The sequence below is a fragment of the Schistocerca nitens genome, chromosome 12, assembly GCF_023898315.1.
Source record: "Schistocerca nitens isolate TAMUIC-IGC-003100 chromosome 12, iqSchNite1.1, whole genome shotgun sequence".
In the NCBI taxonomy this organism is placed as follows: domain Eukaryota; kingdom Metazoa; phylum Arthropoda; class Insecta; order Orthoptera; family Acrididae; genus Schistocerca; species Schistocerca nitens.
The window spans coordinates 98,472,055-98,489,113 of record NC_064625.1 but is presented as its reverse complement, the minus strand read 5'-3'; the positions used below and the strand labels follow the sequence as shown (position 1 = coordinate 98,489,113).

Genomic DNA, 17,059 nt, shown 5'->3' with positions numbered 1-17,059 from the left:
GAAATTCCTTTAGTACTCTGATTATAGTCCCCCTGTGTACACTGTAATAGGTTTTTTTTTTTTTTTTTTTTTTTTTTTTTTTTTTTTTTTTTTTTTTTTTTAAGTCAATGAAGAGCATGTGCATGTCTGTATTATATTCCCAGCATTTCTCTGTTGTTTGACGTATGGTAAATAGATGGTCCACCATTGATCTGTTGCGTCTAAACCCACATTGGTAGTCTCTGGTACAGCTTCTTCAGCAAGTGGTAGTATCCTATTTAGGAGGCATAAAGATAGCACTTCATAGCTGATATCTAGCAGAGATATTCCCCTATAATTGTCACATACCAGGGTGCCATTCTTTTTCAGTAATGATGGCCATTTTCGAAACTTCTGGGAGACTTTCTTGCTCCCAGACCTTCCGTATGAGGCTTACCATGGTTCTTACAAGGTCAAGTTCTCCATTTTTTATGAGCTCTGCAACAATTCGGTATTCCCCAGCCGCTTTATTATTTTTTAATTTTTGGAGTATTTGTGTAATTTCATATTCAGTGGGAGTAGTCACTTCTGTGTCCACAGTTTGAGGGGACTCAGGAGGAAGAAGTTCTCTAGGTTCTTTGCAATTTAGGAGCTGGGAGAAATATTCTGCGCATCTTTGCCTTCTCTCTTTTCCATTCACTAGTGTTCTCCCCTTTTCATCTTTAATCAACTGTTCTTTCTTTACATACTTTTTGGTACATTTCTTCTCATTTTGATACATTTGTCTAGTCCTGCGGTGAGTGAGATCCTCCTCTGCCTCGTTAAGTATGTCATTGTAATATTTCCTTTTTTCCTGTCTGAGAACTGTTGATGTTTCTTTCCTTATTCGAGTGAAGTTCTCTTTTAGTTGTATATTGTTCATGTTTTCTAACCACTCTTTTCTGGCTCTCCTTCTTTCCTCAGTTTTTATTTCGCCTATCTGGTTGAACCGTACTCGGTTAGGTTTTTTCTGTTTTCCCTAAACTTTTGCGGCTGCTTCATTCAGGGTGGTTTTGATTTTAGCTATTACTAGAAAATGATCAGTGTCAAAGTCTGCTCCTTTGTATGACCTGGTGTCCTTGATGCAATTTGCAAAATGTTTTTGGATACATACATGATCTATCTGGTTCACAGTGTGGCCATCAGGTGATGTCCATGTCCCCTTACGAATATTTTTATGGGGGAACATGGTACTAGATATGCATAAGTTGTGATCTGTAGCAAATGTAATCAAACGGCTACCAGTGTCATTACTTTTTTATGTAAACTGGCATTTTCAATGACAGGCCTGTAAGTTGTCTCTCTTCCTACCATAGTGTTGAAGTCCCCATACTATGGTTTGGCAGTGAGTCATACGTGAGATGCAGTTGACTATAGAATTCTTCTTTCATGAGTTCATCTTTGTCTTCACAAGAAGCATGTGCATTAAGAAAGGTCACATCTGTGCTTTGTCCACCAATTGTTATGTATGAAATTCTGTTATTTATGGATTTGAATTCTTTTACCAAGTTTAGCACTGAGCTACTGACATAAAAGCCTGTTCCAAATTCTCGGTGGTCACCACCATCTCCATGTAGAATACTTCCTGTACTTGTTCTTACAGACCCTGTTCCTGGCCATCTGATTTCCTGCAGTGCCACAATTTGTAGTGTGTGTTTTGCTAGTTGGCTGACTAGAGTTTGCATGATTCCTGGCCTGAACAAACATCTTACATTCCATGTTCCAAATCTTAAGTCCGGTTTTCTTTTCTGAGTTCTGTTCCAGTTAAGACAGTCCTGTTTTTGAGGCACGTGTATTATTCACTATTATTCGGTTTAAACAGTGGTTTTCAATCAGATTAGCCACTTGGATTGAGTCTTACAGTGGTTGCAAATGCTAAATTCTACAAGTTTCGCCATTAATAAATTCACCTTCAGAAAGGAAATTATATTCCTGCAAATTACTACATATCACTTAATGGTCATTGATGTTCAAAAGTAACTGACTGAAATGTATCCTGCCCACTAAATACTGTCACGGTGTTCTCCAATACACTGATGATACATGTCTGCCCTTGAAAAGATTCCATTTCTGACGCTTTGATAAGCTGACCAAAGCCCACATAAATTCTCAAACACAGTGTTGATGAAATCTACATCTGTGCTCTGCAAACCACTGTGAAGTCCATGAGATATGAGGGATCTTTCCTATCCCAGTCACTTATGGAATACAGGATTAACAGTAGCGTAAACACATCTGCATGTGTTGTAACAGGTGCCATTCTTATGGCATCAGAACTTAGGCAGTTGTACTATATTCATAGATTCCTCACTTAAAGCTCAATTGTGAAACTTTGCAAGTGGGCTTTGATGGGCTGTCTGAAAGAACAGCCACTGTTGACAATCCACAGCTGTACTAAATACTTCAAAATTAATTGGCTGACTGCTAATTCTTTGATATAAGTGGTATCAGGTGTAGATTTAATACCGTATTTACTCGAATCTAAGCCGCACTTTTTTTCCGGTTTTTGTAATCCAAAAAACCACCTGCGGCTTAGAATCTAGTGCAAAGCAAGCGGAAGTTCTGAAAAATGTTGATAGGTGCCGCCACAACTAACTTCTGCCGTTGAATACATGTAGCGCTACACAAGCGTGCTTTGTGGGCACAAAGATAAATACTGGCGCCAAAACCTCTGCATCAGTAAATAAATTAAAAAAAAGGTAGAAGACGAGCTTTTTTTTTCTCCGCCCCGAGTTTCGACCACTGCATTTTCATACATTATCCAACGAAGTAAATACAAATTCCGTATTGCCCATCTTCGAATGTAGCAGAATTTCAATGTACTACGAAAATCCGACTGGCAAGACTGTTAGGGATGTTTGTCAATATGGCCAACTCTACATTCCGAGTTTTTTCCTACCTGTGAGAAGAGATGGTTGCTAATAGGAACCTGATGAAATGTGAATCACATGCAGTATTCTCTTCACCATAAGAATAATACGAATATAAACATTTTGCCATGTATTCCTTCGTGTTTGCTGCTATCTCATTTAAATCCTGTCTGCGTAATAAACTACGAAACTAGAGTGAGACAACAGCAAACGCGGAAGAATAAACGTATCGTGTCATGTTTATATTCTTATGCCTAATAGTGATACAGTCAGAAATGAAGCACGGCAACTGACTAGATTTTAAATGTGAGATGACTAATTTCTGTGCAGAATTTGATGTACTAAAGAAGCGGCCGCAAAGATTTTCAAACAGAGGAAAATTTTCGCAAAACTCTCGTTCAGAACATGTTCTATCATACGCATGTTCTATCATACGCATTTGGTTCTTGTTGATCATTATCAAAGAAAGCAGCAGTGTAAGTAACAACAAATAGCAGTCTCTTGCCATTGTTTCGCTAATGAGACGATTCCTCTTTTTTTTTTAAGCGGCGGTAGCGCGCACAAAAGCAAGTCATGCCGCGAGTGGCGACAGGCCGTAAACACGCACTATCAAAATGTGACAAACAATGCATTACACAGTACAGTAATGCATTTTCAGCTTAGAGTGACGTAAACACCTATAACAAAGAAAACGGCACTTATCAGATCAAAGCAAAATAAGCAATCGATTCAAACCAGACGAAGCACGTGAAAAAGGAAGGGTACCCATATAAATACGGACGGAGCGTATGACACATAGCAATGGCTACCTGGTAAAGCTTAACTGCTAAGCTTACGACTCGAACCAAACTACTGTAGCTGTATCGTCTTCCATTCGACCTAAATTGTGTCTCATATTACAATGGGCCAGTTTTGTTTCGATTTGGAGGTGCAGCCTTAAACTTTTCTCTCCCCTTGAATTTCGAGTCTCAAATTTCAGGTGCGGCTTAGATTCGGGAAATTTTTTTTTTCCTTTATTTCGAGTCTCATTTTTCAGGTGCGGCTTAGATTCGAGTGCGGCTTAGATTCGAGTAAATACGGTACTCAGTAGTGACATGAAAATTTGTACTTGACCAGCACTTGAACCCAAATATCCCATGTATCATGAGTGGTCTCTTTAACTATTTTGGCTATCCATGCATGCTCCCCGGACTGACTTAGACTTCCATATGTCACACTGTCTACATCCTCCATTGTACTCCACTAATTTCATCACCTAATGCTCACAACATTACATGGACTCGATAGTAAAATTGGTCTCAACTCCTCATCATCTCGTTCTCCCTGCTGTGGGAATCCACGTAATGGTGGGAGCATTTGGTGATGAAATAAGTGGCCACATAGATAGTGTGATATATTGAAGTTTGTGTCAGTCCAGAGAGCGTGCACAAATAGCTGAAGTGGTTAAGGTGACCGCTCACGGTAAGAGGAAATCCGAGTTTGAGTCCCAAGTCCAGCACAAATTTTAATGTCACTTTTGGGTAGTAGATCTATACCTAATATAGGTGATGCCAAGGAATTCACAGTCAACAAATTAATTTTGAAGTATTTTCAAACAGTTTGCATCCATTTTCTAGTGTCTGCCGTTTCAGTTTTTTTACCATCCCCTCGGTGATCTTCAGTGAGGCAGATAAACATGTGACCATTTGTGCTTGCTTTCTTTACATGCATCCAATATTCCCTATTAGCCCTATTTGGTATGGGTCCCACTCACCTGAGCAATACTCTATGATGGGTAGTGTAATTGATTTGTAAGTGGTCTCCCTTGTAGACTGCATTTTCATGATATCCTGTCATTGAACCAATGTCTGCCACCTACCTTACCTTTGATTGAGGCTACGTGATCCTTAGGTTTCATATTCGTAGAAATTGTTACACCCAGGGATTTGTATGAGTTGGCCAAATCAAATTTGTGACTCATTGATATTGCAGTTATATTGTAACATATTATTTAATTTTCTTGAAGTGATGATTTTAAATTTTCAAACATTAAAAGCAAGTTGCCAATCTATGCACCACTTTGAAATTTTATCACACCATGACTGAATATTTATGCAGATTTTTTATTTATGCGGCTTCATTATTATGGATAACTGCAGCAACTGATAAAGACTGAGGTTACTACTAATACTGCCTCCAGGGCCATTAGAATACAACACAGACCTTGCCACGGTGGAATGGCTCGCAGGCCTCTGTGTGACACATAGCTGTACCATAGATTCAACCACAGTGTAACACAGCCATTATATTTCCTAAGGATATACAGCTCTAATTTATGGCATAATGATGCAGGCATCCTCTTGAGTAAAACATCCCAGAGGTAAATTAGTCCTCATTTGGATCTCCAGGCAACAAACACTGAGGGAGATGATGTGATCAGGAGAAACAAAACAGATGTTCTACAGATCAAAGTGTGGAATGTTAGATAACTTAGTTGTGTAGGTAGCTTGAAGAATTGGGTATAGAGGAAATTAGTGAAGTATAGTGACAGGAAGAAAAGTATCTCCCTTCAGGTGAATGAGGCTATGAATACTAAAAGAGGCAGAGGTGATACAGGAGTAGGTCTAACAATGGATAAGAAAGTAGGAGTCCCGGTAAGCTACACTGAATAAACGAATACGTTATCTTAACAAAGGTAGACAGGAAGCGAACACCTACCACAGTAGTACATGTTGTAACCTACTGGCTCTGCAGATGATGAAGAGGCTGAAAAAATGTGTGATGAGAAATAATTCAAATTGATAAAAGAGATGAAAATTTAATAGTGGTGGAAGACTGGAATTTGGTAGTAGTAAGTGGAAGAGGAGGAAATGTTGTGGGAGAACATTGGGAGAGAGGGGTGAAAGGGGAAGCCACCTGGTATAATTTTGCACAGAGCAAAATTTAATCATTGTAAACATTTGGTTTAAAAACCATGAAAGAAGGTTGTATGTGTGAAAGAGACATGGGTCACTGGCAGGTTTCAGATTGACAATATAATGGTAAGACAGGGATTTCAAAACCAGGCTTTAAAACAGTAAGACATTTCCAGGGATAGATGTGTACTCTGACCATAATTTATTGGTTACAAACTGCAGACTAAGAGTGAAGAAGTTGCAAAAAGGACAGAAGTGAAGGAGATAGACTGTGGATAAACTTAAGGAATCAGAAGTTACTGAGAGTTTCAGAGCAAGCATTTGGCAATGTTGGACTGAAACATGGGGAAAGCAATGCAGTTGAAGATGAGTGGGTAGCTTTTAGAGATGAAATAGAGAAGGCAGCAGAGCATCAGATATTCAAAAAGACTAGTTCCAGTAGAAATCATTGGACAACACCCAACATATTGAATCTAACTTATGATAGGTGAAAATATAAAAATGTAGCAAACGAAGCAGGTGAAACGGATTACAGACGATGAAAAAATGAGATGACAAAAAGTGCAAAATGTCTAAGCAGGAATGGCTAGAGGACAGACGCAAGGCTGTAGAAGCGTGCATAAGCCAGTGACCTCGCTGCAAGTGGTAACAGTGGTTCCCATCAGATCACCGAAGTTAAGCACTCTCGGGCTCAGATGGTACTCGGATGGGTGACGGTGACTGTCCAGATCTGCCGAGTGCTGTTGGCAAGCAGGGTACACTCGGCCCCTGTGATGCCAGTTGAGGAGCTACTTGAGTGAGCAATAGTGGGTACGGTCACGAAAACTGAAAACAGCCGGGAGAGCGGTGTGCTGACCACGTACCCCCTCTCCGTATCTGCATTCATCAGGTGAGGATGACATGGCAGTCGGGCAGTACCATTGTGCCATCCGAGGTCTGTTCAGACAGAGTGCCCCTCATAATGAGGGGTAATGTAGGTGCTACCTACAGAATTCATATCAGAGTTATTAATATTATTATTTGTACTCAAACTCATTTGATTTACAGAGACACAGTGTGACCTTTAGTATACCTAGTTTAAAACTTTCCAAATGATCTACAACCTCAGTTGTTAGTTACAATGTGGGCCCCTGCAAGTTAATAATTTTTATTGTCTTCCAGTTTTTATCACTAGTTACACATGCCACCATATGAGTGCTGGAATTGATGGATCAAAGTGCAAAAACAGTACAGAGCCTGTACTAAGTGCAGCATTCTTTGAATATTGAATTAGGAGGCTTGAGAGAGAGGCCACGTGAGTGCCTCCCATGTCTGTCTGCAGAGACAGACTTCAGAATTACACTATCTGGTAATTACCACCTCCTATAGAGGAGATAGCTTAAGCCATCTGCCCCCCTCTCTTGCAACTTACCTCTGCTTCTCTCTATTATTCAGCATTTGACCCAGACATATATTCCCACGTGGAATGTTTCCCTCTATATATATATATATATATATATATATATATATATATATATATATATATATAAAACAAAGATGATGTGACTTACCAAATGAAAGTGCTGGCAGGTCTACAGACACACAAACATACACACAAAATTCAAGCTTTCGCAACAAACTGTTGCCTCATCAGGAAAGAGGGAAGGAGAGGGAAAGACGAAAGGATGTGGGTTTTAAGGGAGAGGGTAAGGAGTCATTCCAATCCCGGGAGCGGAAAGACTTACCTTAGGGGGAAGAAAGGACGGGTATACAGACGCACACACACACATATCCATCCACACATATACAGACACATGCAGACATATTTAGACAAAGAGTTTGGGCAGAGATGTCAGTCGAGGCAGAAGTGCAGAGGCAAAGATGTTGTTGAATGACAGGTGAGGTATGAGTGGCGGCAACTTGAAATTAGCGGAGATTGAGGCCTGGTGGATAACGGGAAGAGAGGATATATTGAAGAGCAAGTTCCCATCTCCGGAGTTCGGATAGGTTGGTGTTAGTGGGAAGTATCCAGATAACCCGGACGGTGTAACACTGTGCCAAGATGTGCTGGCCATGCACCAAGGCATGTTTAGCCACAGGGTGATCCTCATTACCAACAAACACTGTCTGCCTGTGTCCATTCATGCGAATGGACAGTTTGTTGCTGGTCATTCCCAACCTTAGGTCCCCTACAAAACCTTTCACCTGACTCCATCAACCTCCTGACCCCACCGACACCCCGCACCCCTACCTTCTACCTTCTTCCTAAAATTCACAAACCCAATCATCCCGGCCGCCCCATTGCAGCTGGTTACCAAGCCCCCACAGAATGTATCTCTGCCTACGTAGATCAACACCTTCAACCCATTACATGCAGTCTCCCATCCTTCATCAAAGACACCAACCACATCTTTAAATATGTCTGCTTGTGTTTGTATATGTGTGGATGGATATGTGTGTGTGTGCGAGTGTATACCCATCCTTTTTTCCCCCTAAGGTAAGTCTTTCCGCTCCCGGGATTGGAATGACTCCTTACCCTCTCCCTTAAAACCCACATCCTTTCGTCTTTCCCTCTCCTTCCCTCTTTCCTGATGAGGCAACAGTTTGTTGCGAAAGCTTGAATTTTGTGTGTATGTTTGTGTGTCTATCGACGTGCCAGCGCTTTCGTTTGGTAAGTCACATCATCTTTATATATTTTTATTTTTATTTTTTTTCCTGTCACCGCTGTCACCCATGTGACTGGGTATAACTACATCCATTCCTAAGGGTCCTAATGTAAAGCCAAAACTGCAATAATCGCATACAGTTTATTAGTACTTATGACTCTCAGTCACTCCTGACAATCACATCTCCATTTCTGCCTACATCCCTTTCACCACCCTGTACAATTATAAAACAATAAATAAATAACGTTACAGAAAAAATACACCCAAACTAACAGAACAGCACATTTAAACTGTGTAAAACTTTGCCTCTAGAAAATATAGATGAACAACCTAAAATTAAATTGTTTGCTTACAAACGGATGGCATAGGATGCAAAAATTGCAAAAGGTACTGACTGATACTGTGGCATCAAAATAAGTGAACAATCCAATACCTCACAAAGTAGAACGCTGTGATACTCCTGATAATATTACAACTAGCACACTTGCTTTTGAGGCAGTTTAAATTACTTGTATGCCTACAGCTGACCATCATTCCAGATTACATACAATATGCAGTTGTTTGGTGATTCCTCCATTCGGTAACTGATACGAAAATGAGTTGTCACGTAGGTCAAGGCGGCAGTTTGTGGTACACTTCTGTCGGCAGGGTGTCATCGTGCACGTGATCGAGCACCCGGAGGGGGACGGCATGCGTGGTGTGTCGGCACTGGAGCTGCACCGCTCGGGCCGCCACATGGCGCGCCACCACGAGAAGTTGCGCAAGGCGGTCGTCGTGGTGCACTGGCTCTCTGCCGGCGAGGAGCGCGGACTCGCGCGTCTCGTCTCCGCCCTCGTCCTCTCTGATGACCCGCGCGCATTCTCGGGACAGACGCTGTTTCTCTGAGTGTCAGTCGGGATAGAGAGGAGGAACAGGTAAGTGGAGGGAAGCTGTTGTCACTCTATGAAAGTGTATTCTTGTGTGCATATCTTGTCTTTTCTATATCACTGATCATTCGAAATATGACAAAGCGACATTATGGACTACCTGTCCTCAGTTTTCCCCATGATTGTAGGATTTAAAGGTTAATGCCCTCCCATCTGTTAAAACAGTATGATGCACTTCTCAAAAACATTTGGTAAAACTGATTGTTTTAAATGATTTTTGAGAGCTTTTAAGTAAAAAAAAAAAGAAGAAAAGAAAGAAATATTGACCCCTTTGGTAAAGCGATCCCTACCTGCATAGATTTTTGAACTTGTAAACATGAGGTTGCTGGTCCAATTTCTATACCTACATACATACTCTGGAAACCCACTGTGAAGTGCATGGCAGAAGGCTCTTCCCCTTGTACTCAATCCATTTGGGTGTGAAGCATGGGAAGAATGACTACTTAGCCCTTCATTGCTTGTGCAGATGACACTCATCATCCACATGATTTTCCCAATGTTTTGTGAATGACTGGATTGGATTTACTTCATGTCATTTTTTTATCTTTCTGTTAACTCTCCATCTGTTAGCTTCAACCATCATTGGCTTTCAGTTATGCAGGGCTGCATTGTTTCTGAGATATTACTATAGCATGGAGGACACTGGTCATCCATCTGAGCACTATTGCTACAATCTGAAACAAAGCAAGTGTATGTCACTTTACTGCTTTCCTACGAGGGTAATCCCAAAACTGAGGTCTCCTATTTTTTTATAAGTACATAGACCTGTTTATTTCTACAGTTGTTTACATCAGTTTACAGCTTGAACGTTTAGCTATCTTTCGGCAAAATCACCATTTCTGTCAATGCATTTTTGTAGAAGCTGTGGGAGTTTTTGTATGCCCATGTCATACCAGCTCGCTGCCATGCTGTTTAGAAAGTTATGAACCTCTTCTTTCACCTCGTCGTCGGAGCTGAATCGCTGGGCCCACAGTTAACGCTGACAGGTACTGTGAGACTCTGAAAAACCTCAAACGGGCAATTCGGAACCGGAGAAGAGGAATGCCGAGCGAGGGTATACACATTCTCCGTGACAACGCTCACCCACACATCACTCGGCAAACCTTTGCTTTCCTGCACCAGTTTCAGTGGAACGTAATTACCCACCCCCCTATAGTCACTCCAACACCTCGTGTTTCGATCTTGCTAATTATTTGTTCACATGGCTTTTCATTTGGTGTTGCAGCTTTGACTGGACCCTATTTCAGACATTACCATTGCAGAAAAGTACATGGCAATTGCCAGGAATCAAGCTTGGTGCCACCCGGTCAGTAGCTGGTGGTGTTAATCACTAAACCACAGGGGTGAAAACTGACCCAGTTGGCATCAGGCAACGCCACATTGGAGTGCTGTAAAGGGAAGGATGGAAAACAAACAAACTTCGTGTGAAAATATTTACACAACTAAGTTTAAAACTTTAAAGCATGTATTCAGATAATTACTGTACTGATAAATACACAAAATGGAGGTTCAAAGTGCTGTGTGGTCTGTTTTGTTTGAGAATTACACTAAACTAAAAATACAGCCAACATTGTGTTAAATATTGCAAAATAATAAATTGTCATCTATTTATAAGTAATTGTTGATATGCCATCCAAAAATATTCATACACCTTGATTTCCATGCCCTTGAAGATTTATTGCACAGTTGCTCATGAAATGTATCATTTCCATATAAACTGTTCAGACCCACACACATCGTTGTGGCTGCCTATGGACAAATCACTATTAAACGTCTAGGATTATGTGCACTCGATTTTGAAAGTTACATGAAAGTTACAAAACATTGCTGCCAGAGAACTATGTCCTACATTTTCTACATCAGTCTTATGACTGGTTTGATGTAGCCCACTACAGACAAAAATTTACTGGAGATTTAAGAAACGTGTTGGAAAATTTCTCAGCATCCGCATGATTTCAACTGTGCAATGTATGTGCTGTTTACATAGTGTACATATTACAGAAAAATCATTCACAAAGCTAGCAAATAATTCTCACGATACAATAAAAATTAAGTTAGAAAGTTTTTTATGTGGTTCACAACGAATGAGAGCAATGTCACAGACAATCACTGTATTTTGTTCACCGTATAAAGTAACAGGATGCTTTTGACTTCATAAACAATGCAAAGAAAAAACTATTGGGTTGGTGCATGAATGCGTAGCATTGTTCTGCATGTTTAATAAACACTAAAAAGAAATTAGTCATCAATAATATATTCTCCTTCACAATTAACAACTCTCTGCCAATGCTGGGGGAACTTTTTGATTCTGCAAGTGTAGAAATCACGTGGTCTTGAGGTGAAGAACTCATCAAGCTATGTTCAGAGTGCATTTTGATCTGGAAAGGGAGATCCTTGAAGATAGTTCGAAAGAAAGCAGAAAGGTGAAACTCTGAGGGCGCGAGATCAGGTGAATAAGGTGGGTGACTAATGACTTCACAACCTATCGCCTTTACAGTGCTTTTTGTCAGTCTAGCATAATGTGGGCAGATATTATCGTGGAGTAGCATCACTTCACATGGCCTTCCTGGTCATTATTCTCAGATTGTGTCTACAAGATGTCTCAGTTGTTGATAATAAATGTCAGCAATGATGGTTACACCTCAGGGAAGCAATTCATAGTACACCACACCATCGCTGTTCTGCCAGATGCAAGACATTGTCTCTTGCGGATATGCACAGTTTTTGCATGGGAAGTTGCTACTTTGTTGGGGTTCAACCATTCCTTTCTTTTACCTTACTTTAGCATAAAGACAATATTTATCATCACCAGTGACGATACAGGGTAGGAACGGTCAGTGTCGTTCACGAGCCAATTGATGACGAGCAAGCGGAGATGCACATATGGCCACCTGCTGATTTTTTTGGATTTTGGCTCAGAGCACACGCCACCGATACATCTGATTTTTGAACCTTAACTGTCTCATCCGAGTGTTGCACAATGGTGGAATGATCACGGTTCATCACATGTGCCAGTTCTTGAGTGCTCTGACATGAATCATTGTGCATTAATTTATTTAAATGATCTTCATCAAATCCTGAAGGTTTTCCTGAACATGAAGAGTTATTAATGTCAAAAAGGAGCCTCCTTAAAACAAGAAAACAATTCTCTTTCTGGGCTCCGTGCAGTGGCATTAGCCCCATACAAGGCACAAATGTTTCTGGTTACCTCTGCTGCTGTCACCTCTCCACTGTACTCAGACAGAAGGATGTGTTGGAAATGTTCTGATTTCTGCACATGGCATGGCATTTGTAGCATCCACAGCTCCGCTCACTGTTTTCAAATGACAACACGTGAACTCAAACAGCAACTACAAAAAAAAAAAAAATGATAATTGATAAATTTGATGTGATTCGTTATTGGTCCAGTTTTATCATACAGGGCAAATTGTACAATTGATATTGGACAGGTCAAAGATAAGTTACAATAATACATAGTATTAGCAAAATAGTAGGCAAATTAAAAATAGGTACCTGATACAATTAATTTTGTTACGTATTCAGAAATTCTCTGACAGAATAGAAACAGTGCTTTATTAGAAATGCCATTAGTTTAGGTTTAAATATTGGATGAGTAGCATTTTTTATTTCCTCTCGTATCTTATTGTGTAGTATTACACCAATGTTAATTATACTCCTCTGATAGGTGGTTGTTCTGTGATATTTTTGATGTGTATTTGATTTCCCTCTAGTACTATAGTTGCGTACATTTTTGTTCTATAGCAGTTTGCCTGTTTTCAGGAGGTAGTCCCTAGTGAACAAGATAGTTTCATAAATGAATAAACTTGGAACATTTAGAACACCAAGCTCAATAAAATGGGATTTACAGGACTCCATCTTTTTAATGCCACAAATTATTCTTAGAGCTCTTTTTTGCATTCCAGAAATCTTTACACTGTGAGTTGAGTATCCCCAGAAAACGATCCCATATCGGACTAGTGAGTGGAACTGTGCATAGTATACCTGCAGTACTGTTGTTTTGCTTGTTGTAGCCTTTAAAATTCTTAGGCCATAGCACACAGATGATAGTTTTCTAGACAAGTTATTTATATGTGTGTCCCACTTTGTCTTGCTGAACCCATAGACCCAAAACTTTTGTGACACTTAGACCCATAGCAACCGGGAACATTCAAAACAAAAACACTACGAACTTATGCACCAACCTAGTACATTGCTGATGGTCTTCACCCCTCATAAATTATGGAAATGTATAATCTGAACACCAACAGAAAGTAAAAAAAAAACTGTACATTTAACTAAAACCAAATTTGTGCATTTCTTTATTTAGTAGGTGAAGAATACATGCATTACAGTAGGTGCTGCAGACATGCAGCTATTAAGGAACACTAAACTGCTGATTTATACTGAAATTGGATTGGGTTACCAAAATTGGATCAGAAACTACTGAAGGGAAAGATGTCTTTACATCTGTGCAGATTTGTAAAGGCTGTTAATTTCCAGACAGGCTTCAAAGTCAGAAACTAGTGTTTGCGGCTAGAATAATGTATGTCTCAGTGGCCAAAAATCTTAGAGCGACAGAAGGAGACGGTGCAGAAAGCATTTCAGAAATATTCAGAACAGGGTGAACCCTGTCGTTGGGTTAATCCTGGCCCAGGTAGAAAACAAAACACAGGCTACTTAGCACAGGTAGACGCATCAGATGGTAATGGCACAGTGCTCAGCTCAGCGTGCAGCAAGCATGTCTACAGCAACTAAAGTCCTCCAATTTTTCAGCATTATTATATTTTGGGTTTTGTAGATGATGTCTTCCTGCTTCTTTACCATTGTCAGGTGTCAGTACGGAGAGTGCTCATTGGTTACTAACTGGCTGGTTTGTTTTACCTCAAAGTTCAAGACCCGATGCGTCTACCTCTGCTAAGTAGCCTGTGTTTTGTTTTCTACGTGGGCCAGGATTAACCCAGCGACAGGTTTCACCCTGTTCTGAGTATTTCTGAAATGCTTTCTGCACTGTCTCAAGTGTATCGTGATTTCCAAACAGTCCAATGTGAAATAACTACTCTTTGTGCTCTATTACCTGTTCCTACAATCCCGTAGTTGAGAATTAGTGCACAGTAGTACACCATTTTAAATTGAAACTGCCTTGGCAGCTTCTCTCCTTAAAGTGAAGGACAGTTAGTCAATAATCCATAAGAATAATTGTGGGAAAACTACAACCAAGTACAAATACAGAAATGTATATTTCTAAGACATCTGTAAGTTAGAAGGAAATTAAAAAATGAAGTTTCTTTTTCAGGCAGAAAAAGAGAAGATACAGGAATTGGGTCTATGTGAACTGGATGAGAAAGTTGTGCAGAACACGTCAATGAGGGAGACCCGTGACAGCATGGTGAGGACGTGTGAAAAAAACCAAACTTTCTGATACTTTTTCTGTATTTGTTTTTGTAATTTTATTTTCAACTGTTCTTTTCTTATAAAAGCTTTAATGAATATAAAAACTTATGAATTTAGTTCTTTCAGAGACGTTCGAAAGTTGAAAAACTTGCTGCTACGTATTTTTTTGTAAACTTTGTTAAGAGCATACTTATTATCGCATTTCATGATACACATTTATACAATATTGGACTGCAGTAATAGACAATTACTACTTAATTCATTTAAATTAATTTTGTTATTTGTAAGATCTGTATTGTATCCCCAGCTGCACAAATAGCTGGAGTTGTACCAAAACAATGAATCTGTTTGAAGGATCTCACTTAATTTTTTAACATGTTGTAGTAATGAAGAGGCATTATGTGTTGTACCTGATACATGTGCAGTCCCATCAGTGTTTGAGAAAATGGTCTCATTCACTTTTTACTGGACCTTTTTTGGTTTGTCTTTTGGCAGCCTGTAGTGTGAGAGAAGAAAGATAAAACGGAAAAAAAACGAGATTAGTTGAATCCCTCCTGAAATTGCCCCTGATATGTCAGACTGTTAGCGCCATAGAATGCCACAGTATTAATGTGGTGTGTGCTTTGTAAATGTATTTGTAGGTTTCTGGCAAGTCTCATTTTGACATATAAGTGTCTTGTTTATGTAGTAAATGTCATAAAGTAATATTCAGTAGATAGGTGGTGTAGCTGCTAATTCATGCCTGCATAATGTTATTGGTGTGTATTACTAACGTAGAATATGTGTCTCGAAGTAGTTGTATAATATTAATGTAAACTGGATGTAAAGTCTGTTTAACTGAAACTTGAAACGGGTAAAATACCATATATTTACATGGATGTTGGTTAATTTTTCTTTGTAGTTTACACTTATATTAATGTTTACACTAACTGCAAATGATGGAGTTCTATTTTTCTGTAGCTTCTTGTGACTCCTGAAAGGAATGAGATTATATGTCGATTTACTTATATTAATCATTGAATACAATTGTATATACCGTATGAGAGTCAATTCATCAACAGATCTTAGAGATGCGGTGTATGTGCTTGTCTTCCTTCCTTTATTTTTTGATGTTAAAATTATTGGAATTTAACACTGAAGCCAGCAGCAAATATTGGATGTGTTATAGAGCAGTGTTTTAGCACACAACATATAATTCAGATTATTATATTTCATGTATATTTTACTCTAGAGATTTTCCTGGTGATCAGTGTGGTGGGGAAACCACAGTACAAAATAAAGTGATGAGAAAATATTGATAAATTTTCCTGCCATTGAGAGTACAACACATTGTTGTAGTCTAAAAAGATTAATTACAAAACTTCTTCACAGCAATAATTTTTATGAAGTTCCACATTATTAGGAGCTCGAATACAGCTGGACTAGCCAAAATTGCTAGATTTTGAATGCTGTTTCCATTAAAAATTTTAATATTCATGCTGCGTTATATTACTTTATTATAAAGTGAAAAGCTCGATTATAGCTGATCTAAGCTAAAATTGCAAGATTTTGAATGCTATTTCAGTGGCTCAAAGCTAAAGAAAATGTTGGATGAAGAAGGGACAGCTGTTAATGATTGCAGAACTTGAAAAGTGGCCAGTTGTGAAATAAACCAGATGTGGTACCTGGGCCACTAGACATGATTCCGTGAGAATATGTACTGTGATTTGTTCCTCTTACAGGTGTAACAGTCCCGTCCCTTGATTTCAGTGTCACTTTTACAAATGTCTTGTTTGTCTTTTTAAAATTGTTGTATATTTTTAAATATGTTAGACTGATAATTATAATATTTATTCAGCATTACTGACATCTAGATAAAAGAAATTTCTGCATTTAGTGCTAGTAATATAGTTCTGTGTCTGTAGTTATGTTAATTAAGAAAGTGGAAGTTGCTGAAAACTGAACTTTGCACAAAAAAATGTATTTTGTTGGAAATTTAACTTAACAGGAGGTGGCTTTATGAGGGGGGCCATTGTTTCTGTTCTCCATTCCCTACAGTCACTAGGATTTTGACTCGAAAACTACAGTGCTTGGGAAGACAGATATATTTTTGTAGATTGAGGCAGGTAATTGAAGACTATAAACTATAAGAAACACTGAAAGACATGAAGATTCCTGTGTTATTTTTGTGACCCAGCACAACAACTTACTACAATATCACATGTCAATTTTCGGGAATAATGCAACTTTGCATTACAAGTGCCACACATAAATAAACAGTGGTCCTCTGTTAGAAGTTCTAAAATGATAATGAGTCAGGAGAGTTCACTTGATGTTATGGCAGGCATTGAATGTTG

General features: G+C 39.2%; 1 protein-coding gene across 2 annotated transcripts in view; it reads left to right on the top strand.

The window, feature by feature from the left end:
- The window catches only part of LOC126215178 (D-ribitol-5-phosphate cytidylyltransferase-like), a 53,118-nt gene extending 38,243 nt beyond the window's left edge, over nt 1-14,875 (top strand). The window contains exons 6-7 of one of the 2 annotated variants that reach the window (XM_049941845.1): nt 9,055-9,320; nt 14,626-14,875. In XM_049941845.1, coding sequence (XP_049797802.1) covers nt 9,055-9,291 — 237 coding nt within the window. In that variant the 3' untranslated portion in view covers nt 9,292-9,320; nt 14,626-14,875. Of the gene's footprint in view, nt 1-9,054; nt 9,321-10,557; nt 10,894-14,625 lie in introns of those variants that run through there. The other variant, XM_049941844.1, reaches the window with a different exon arrangement.
- The last annotated feature ends 2,184 nt before the right edge of the window (nt 14,876-17,059 follow it).